Source organism: Carlito syrichta, unplaced genomic scaffold, assembly GCF_000164805.1.
Source record: "Carlito syrichta isolate Samal-C Ts95f unplaced genomic scaffold, Tarsius_syrichta-2.0.1 Scaffold81555, whole genome shotgun sequence".
In the NCBI taxonomy this organism is placed as follows: Eukaryota; Metazoa; Chordata; class Mammalia; order Primates; family Tarsiidae; genus Carlito; species Carlito syrichta.
Genome location: NW_007025651.1, coordinates 26,563 through 34,213, shown reverse-complemented (window position 1 = coordinate 34,213; position 7,651 = coordinate 26,563). Strand labels below are relative to the sequence as shown.

The following is a 7,651-nucleotide window of genomic DNA, read 5'->3' as shown; positions in this document are numbered from 1 at the left end:
CTCTCTCCCCCCCTTTAAGTTCCTCCTCCTTTCCCTCCCGCCTTCCCTCTCCCTCCCTGCCTCTGACCCATCCATCCCTCCACCCACCCACCCGTTCTTCTATCCTTCCGCCCCTCCACCCACCTACCCACGCCCCCGTCCGTCCGTCCGTCCATCCGTCCACTCATGCCTCCGTCTGTCCATCCATCCACCCATCCTGCCGTCCCTCCATCCGTCCACCTATCCGTGCATCCGCCTGCCCGTCCATCCATCTCTGCGGCACGACACAAAGGGGCTTAGGGTGAAAGAAGGCTTTCGGTCAAAGGACAAGACAGCCAAAAGAGAAATAATAAGCCGAATCAGATCTGGAGAAAATAAAGAGAAGAGCGTGGGTCAGGATCAGGAAGGGTGGACCACGGGCTGTAGCCGAGCGCTGCGTGTGTCTCTGCTGAAAGGAAAAGGAAGGTGTGACCAGAGAGGGGAGGATTCTCCGGGTTTGTCTGGGCCCAGATGCTGCTGCTCCTGTAACTACGCTCTGAAGATGCTCTTTCTGCTGACGGTGGCCACCAGGCGTCCACCGTCTCGTATTGCTTTCTTAGGGTAGCATCCCAGGGAAGCTTCTAGCCCGTGCAGCCAAGGGAGACACTGAGGACCACAGAAGTGGAGGGGTCACCGGCCAGGAGGAGGAGGCCGGGTGGGGATTTGGCCCCGCGCTCTCAGCGTTCGGGGCTGCAGCATTCTCGTACGCTGCTGTTGCCCCGGGCAGAACCTGCCAAGGCCAGCGGGGCGGATGCAGAGTCAACACCGCTTAGTGCCTCTTGCAGTCTCAACCCCTAAGGAAGACAGGCTCGGGCTTCACGGGACTGGCAGGGCTTGGCGTTTATTCTGGGTAGGCCAGCGTCCACTGAGTAGGTGGTGCAGCTCTGTGGCTTTCAGTTGTGAGAACAGCCATCACCTGGGCACTTGGAACCTGGACTAGCCCGTGCCTGGGGTAGACGGGGTGGGCTCAGCGTGTTGTAAGTTGCTCCCTCTGAGAGCTGGGTGTTGGATGGGTGATGCAAGCCTGGCTGAAAATGCTGACGGTGTGCTTCCTTCCAGGAGAGAGAACGGCTGCTGCGCTCCAAGAGGCATCGAGGGAAGGGGCTGAAGCCACCCAAGGTGAGCCCGTGTCGCCCCCTGCTCTGTGGCCGTGCCCAGGCCTGCCGGGCAGACGGGTCGTGGCGAGGGGGTGGATTTCACCCAGGGGCCCTCTGCGCGGAGACACACACCTCTCCGCAAGTTCGATGAGGGAAATCCTGTCACCCCCACCTCTCAAAGCAGCATAAATATGGCTGTGTAATGTGACCCAGTTATTATAATTTATTCATGGAAAACTCACCGCTGAAGTCTGTATTTAGGCCTCGGGGTGTATTCATCCAAAATTAAAAGCATCAATACTTAGACCTTTTGAAGGATTTAAAGGACACGCAGGCTCGGTTTTTATATCATCTGATATCATGTTCTGAAAAATAAAGAGCTTTGTGTTTTTTTTAGTTTGAGTCCTACAGAAGTGCATTCTCTTTGGAAAATATAGTTGTGCCCATTTCTCAGGAGTAGAGTCTGAATGTCCGGTTAGGGAAGGGGAGGGCTGGGCTTGTCAGACTTATGCCCATGGGCACCAGGCTGGAATCGAAAGACCATGTTGGAGTAGCTACAGAAAACAAAGACGTAGTGTGGGTTTAAACTTGCAAAGCTATCTTTCACTTTCACAAAGACCTGGGCCTCTTCTCCTTCTCATTGGACCAAGTGCCCTGCCTGGTTTATCTTTTGATCAAGATGTAGTTATACAGAAATGTCTCTCTCTTCCAAGGAAAACTGCCATGCAAGTCTGGCAGCGAATGGCCAAGGACATACAGCCTTGGTGTGAGGGTGATGGCAGGGAGTAGTGGGGACTGTGGCAGACTTGTTACTCTAAGAAAGTGGCCCGAGTATGTCAGATACGCCTGCCTTCAAGAGAAGCAGATCCTGATATATGGGTTTCCTAGGGATGCCTCAGCAAAGTCCCACAACGTGGGTGGTTTGGAACAACGGAAATGTATTGTCTTACAGTTCCAGAGACCGGAAGTGTGAGCTCAGGGGGTGGGTAGGGTCATGCTCTCTGCAACGCCTGATCCCTCCCTGCCTCCTCTTCGCTTAGTCACCTAGCAGTCTTGGGTGTCCTAGACTTGCAGCTTGAACGCCTGTCTCTGCTGTTGTCGTCACGGGCCATTCTACCATGGTCTCTGTGCTGAAGGCACCGTACCGGGGCACCGCTCACACTGGATGAGGGGCCCCCTGCTCCAGTGTGACCACAGGATAATTTAACTGATTACGGCTTCAGTGACCCTGCTTCCAAATACGGTCACATCTGAGGTACTGGGGCTAGGGCCTCTTTTTTGAGGGAGGATAGGTCAATCCATCATACCCGACTTTAGGTAAAAATCTAAGGATTTTAAGTGCTGGTGCAAAGGTCTACCACACTGTGGCCCAAATACAGGTCGGGCATCCCTAATCTGCAAATCTGGAACCCAAATTGCTCCCAAATCTGAAACTTTTTAAGTGCCATCATGACACTCTGTGTGGAAAATTCCACATCTGACTTCATGTGACAGGTTGCAGCCACAACTTTGTCTCATGCACAAAATTATTTAAAATATTGTGTGACATTTCCTTCAGGCTATGTGTATAAGGTGTATATGAAACAGATTAATTTTGTGTTTAGACTTACATCCCATCCCCAAGATATCTCATTATGTTTACGCAGATACTACAAAACTGGAAGAAATTGGAACTCCTTCTGGTCCCAAGCATTTCAGATAAGGGATGCCCACCCTGTAAAGTCCACACCTGCCGACCAAAGGAAATACATCTTTGAGTAAAAGTTAGCCCCTCGGCTGCCTCCTGGTGGCCTTTTGTGCAGTGTTTAGGTGAATGCCACGCACACCAGTAGTCTGAGCTCCTTGATGGCTAGTTGTGAATGAATGGTGACTCACACAGTCTCGTTGGGTTCCCAAGCCACCCTGTGAGGTCGGTGTTTTTTTTTCTGTTTCACAGTACAGGAAACGTACAGCTAGGTGATACAAAAATAACCCAAAGAGAAAAAGCACACTGACAAATCTCAGACTCAACTCTAAGCCTCCAAGGCCCAAGCTTTTCCCACCGAGCCGAGTTGGCAAGGCCCAGATCTCGGTACCCTGGCGGTAGATACTTAGACATGGGAAGTGGCCTGGCAGAACTTGTTTACGTTTAAATATATGTGTTTAATGGAAGAAATATAACCACATTATAGCACCTCCCTGGCACACTGATGTTGGTGACTGCAGAATGCACATTTGCATCCTGGATTTTTAGTTATCGTTACACTATAAGCTTCTGTCCATACTTGCTGCTGTTGTAAATATCAGCGTTTATGGCCACCTAATCTGTGGAGTAGCCGTAAATGTGTTTTCCATCTGCAGCTGCTGGGCATGTTGCTTCCAGTTCCTCACTGTCATAAATGATGCTGCAATAGACACGCTTCTTCTCACGCAGCAAGCGCTTTCTGGGCCAGCCCTGTCTTATTCCCTGATTGGTGAACATGTGGTTAAGGGACTATACCATGATTTAGTTCCCCTTTCTCCTACTGTTGGGCTTGCTGTTTCTATGAATGGCACCATAGCCAACTCCTTTTGTCCAGAAAACTATGTCTGGATTGTGTCCATGGATAGAGCCCCGGAGGCTGAAGTGTGGATCAGAGGGTGAGAAGGTTTGACCAGACGACGTGTGCTCTTCACCTCCACCATGGACAAGTGACACCATTTTGCATAAGTGCCAAGAGTGGGTGTGAGTACAGTTTCCACCACGGGACACATATTATTTGTTTGTTTGTTTGTTTTGAGATGGGCTCTCACTCTGCTGTCCAGGCTAGAGTGCAGTGGCACGATCACAGCTCACTGCAGCCTTGACCTCCTGGGCTCAAGCTTTCATGCCCAGCTAATTTTTTGGTATGTTTTGTAGAGACAAGATCTCACTATGTTGCCCAGACTTGTCTCGAATTTCTGAGCTCAAGTGCCTCTCCTGCCTTACCCTCTCAAAGTGCTGGGAATGACAGGCGTGAGCCACCACACCTGACCTGGACACTGTGTTTAAAGAGCACAGATCTGAGGGGTTTGCCGTTTGGATATGCTGTGGTGTTATACACCCCATAAAGCTTCCACAGGGTTTGCAGAAAACCCATTGTTGAGCCATGGCTTTATTTTTCAAATCTATATTGGAATGCCTGGAACACAAAGGCGATCTCTTTCCCCCCATCTCCTGATTCCTGAACGTGCTATGGGAAGAGACTTCTGCAAAGGACTAGAACTGAGTCATGATTTTCTACCCTTGGACATACATCGGGTAAGGACCGGGGCTGTGTGTCCTACCCCCTGCGTCCTGTTCACGGCCAGGCACAGAGTAGGTGTTGACTGAGAGTCCCGAGATAGTTGCTGGCTGAATGAGGGAATTGCCTTTACTGCAGAAATGCATTTGCATGATGCTGGACTGCCCCAGAATGGGGAGGTGCGGTCACTTTCATGAAAATGGGTCGATGCCACTAGAAGGTCAAGCTTGGGGGTCTACACAGAAGTCTTTCTGAGCTGCCTCGCGGGCTTTTCCACCCATGGCTTGCTGGGTCCACCAGCGTCTTTTCTTTTCCTCAAGATTCACTGTGGACTTCAGCATGGACCCGTCGTCCTCCCATGCTCTTTATGGGGCCCGATGGAGTTGATATTTGGGTCCATCAGGGCCCGGGGCACATTTTAAAAATCTCCCTGCGCTGCCTTTCAGGCCTGGCTTCTCTCTCTTCTTGACTGCACGCCACAAGCTTTCAGTACGGTCAGCCCTCTGTCCTGTGGATTCAACCAACCTTGCATCCACAAGGAAAAAGGCGAATGACTGTGTCTGCACTTAACACATACAGACTTTCTGTCATTGTAATTATTCCCTAAACAAAACGGTAAGCAACAATAGTCATGCGTCGCTTACTAGCGGGGACACGTTCTGAGACATGTGTCGTCAGGCGATTTCACTGCCGTGTGAACATCACGGGTGTGTACACACAACCAGATGGCCTCGTCTGCTCCACACCTGGGCTGTGTGGTAGACCTGTCCCTCCTAGGCTGTCCGAAGGGAGACCCCCCCAAAACTGGGGTTCATTTATAAAAAATTGTGTATTTATCCTTACATGTTTAAACTTCAGTCACCTTCAAAGCAGTCTCTGTTGGATGCAACACACCTGTCAAGATGCTTTTCCACTGCTCAAAACAATTGTGAACTCATCAATTTTGATGCCTTTTCGTGCTTTCTGCCATTTTCTTGTTTTGCTTTGTTTTACTTCTTCCACAAGGGCAAAATATTCCCCTATGGGGACTTTTTTCATCTGGGGAAACCCAAAAAGAAGTCACTCAGAGCCAGAGCGGGTGGACAGGGAGGGTGGGGAACAGGGGTCATGCTGCTTTTGGTCAGAAACCGCTGACCACTCAGCATGGTGTGGGCCGGTGATGGTCCTGGTGGAAGACCCCGCCCCCCGCTCGCCACACCTCAGGACGTTCCTTCTGCAAATCGAGACGCAACCTCAAGACTTCCAGATAAAACCTTTGGCTGGCTGTTCGATCTGGAGGAACACGTTCCAAGTGTACTCCCAGGGGCCTGCCCTCCAAAAGATAATTCCGTTTTTTTGATTATTTGTTTATTTTGGGGTCCTCCCTGGTCAGCCTGGACCGCAGCTACTCTGCTGGATTCTGTAAGCAGTTGTAACATTGTGGGAGGTATTTGTGTATCTCATGTCCCAGTCCATTTTGCATCGCTGTAAAGAAAACCCTGAGACTGTAAGCGTTATCAAGAAAAGTGTATTTAGCTCCTGGCTCTGCAGGTTGGACAAGAGGCATGGCACCCGCGTCTGCTTCTGGTGAGCGGTTCAAGAAGCTTCCAGCCGGGCTCGGTGGCTCAGCCTGTCATCCCGTGCTTTGGGAGGCTGAGGTGAGTGGATGGCCTGAGCCCGCGGGTTTGAGACCCGCCTGGGCAACATGGTGAGCCCTCATCTCTACAATAAATCAAAAATTAGCCGGGCGTGGTAGCGCGCGCCTGTAGTTCCGGCTACTTGGAAGGCTGAGGTGGAAGGATCGCCGGAGGCCAGAGGGTCGAGGCTGCGGTGGCCGGGAGCGGCCGCTGCACTCCAGTCTGGGTGACAGAGTGAGACTCCAACTCAAGAAAGAAAGAAGCTTCCAAACATGGCCAAAGGCAAAGGGTTACTGTTGTCACTTGGCGAGAGGAAGGCAGCCAGAGTGAGGGGAGGGAATGCCAGGCTCTTTTAAACACCAGCTCCCATGTGAACTGATAGACTGAACTTGCTCATTACTGCGGCCTGGAGGCACCAAGCCATTCTGGAGGGATCCATCCCCGTGACCCAAGGCTCCACACGGGGGTTTCAACCTGAGGTTTGGAGGGGACCGTCATGCAGACGATATCTCTCAGCATATCTAAACACAGAGAAGCTACAGGACAAATACAGGATTCTCATCCCATGGGACACTGGGGCATTGGGAACCTGTGGATGAAATGTTGCCTTGCGGCAGGTGGCTGTATGTGCATCGCGTTTGCGTTGTTGTTAGATATTCATAGGTCGGGTGCAAATGCGCCATTTTTTGTCAGGGACTGGGGCACCCTGGGGTTTTGGCCTCCCCAGGAGTCCTAGGGCCAGTCCCCCATGGATCCCAAGGGAGGACTGTAGTTTCTTCTCCCCCTCAAACGCCTCGATCATTCTCTGTCCCTGGTACCCCAAGTGCTGTGACACTGAAGTGCCAGGGACTTGGCTTGACAGAGCATCGTGGTGAGTGCGAATTTTCCAAAAGTCTGACAGTCCCGTCCCTGTTCTCTGGCTTCTGACTTTCTTTCAGAAGGACCCTAGCAAACCTCTGCAGACTCCCTGGAGGAGGGGGCCTCCTGTTCCACACCTGCGCCCCGGTTTGCTGAAGGGGGCAGTTAGGGAGAGCAGTGGTGCCAGCCCCTCTTCCTGGGGACCTTTGTGTCTTGAGGGTGAGACCCCGTCTCACTGGGCCGGCCAGAAGTCCCCTCGTGGGATTGTGCTTGGGGACAGGGCTGGTGTTGACTGTCTTTCCCAGAAAGCCCCCAGGGAGGGGTTGGGCGAAGGACCCTGAATGGCTCCTTGGGCCCAGTCCTGGGGTCGGGGTGGAGTCTCGCTCCACAGGGTGTCTGGTTTCGGGGCCTGACTCTCCATGGAGCCCCTGGCCACAGGCAGTAAGCGTGTTGCAGGCCTTTGAAACTTGCAGGGGGTTGTATCTTCGTAGAGTTCTGAGCCTATGAACTATGGCTACAAATCAGTAGTGGACCTACCACCTTGGTCGAGAGTGGGCCCGGCAGTGTCGGGTGAGGCTGAGAAATGGCCACCTGGGGCAGTGGGAGTTGCAGCCAGCGACTAGCTGGGTGGCACTGGGCAAGGGATTTTAACTCAGAAGCTCAGTTTCTTGCTTATTTATTTTAAAGATGCAGGGCACAGTTCAGGGCTCGGTAGACACTTGGTCTAGTTTGAGATTGGGTTCCCTTTTTGACGTGATGTGCCTCTCTGACCCTGGCTGTTAGCTTCTGATTTTTTTTTTTTTTTTTTAGTTGGAGTCTC

At 51.8% G+C, this 7,651-nt stretch overlaps 1 protein-coding gene across 1 annotated transcript in view; it reads left to right on the top strand.

Moving 5' to 3' along the window:
* Positions 1-7,651, top strand: part of LOC103257808 (janus kinase and microtubule-interacting protein 1) — a 58,352-nt gene that overhangs the window by 32,924 nt on the left and 17,777 nt on the right. The window contains exon 6 of the mRNA XM_021711091.1: positions 1,078-1,137. Coding sequence (XP_021566766.1) covers positions 1,078-1,137 — 60 coding nt within the window. The remainder of the gene's footprint in view (positions 1-1,077; positions 1,138-7,651) is intronic.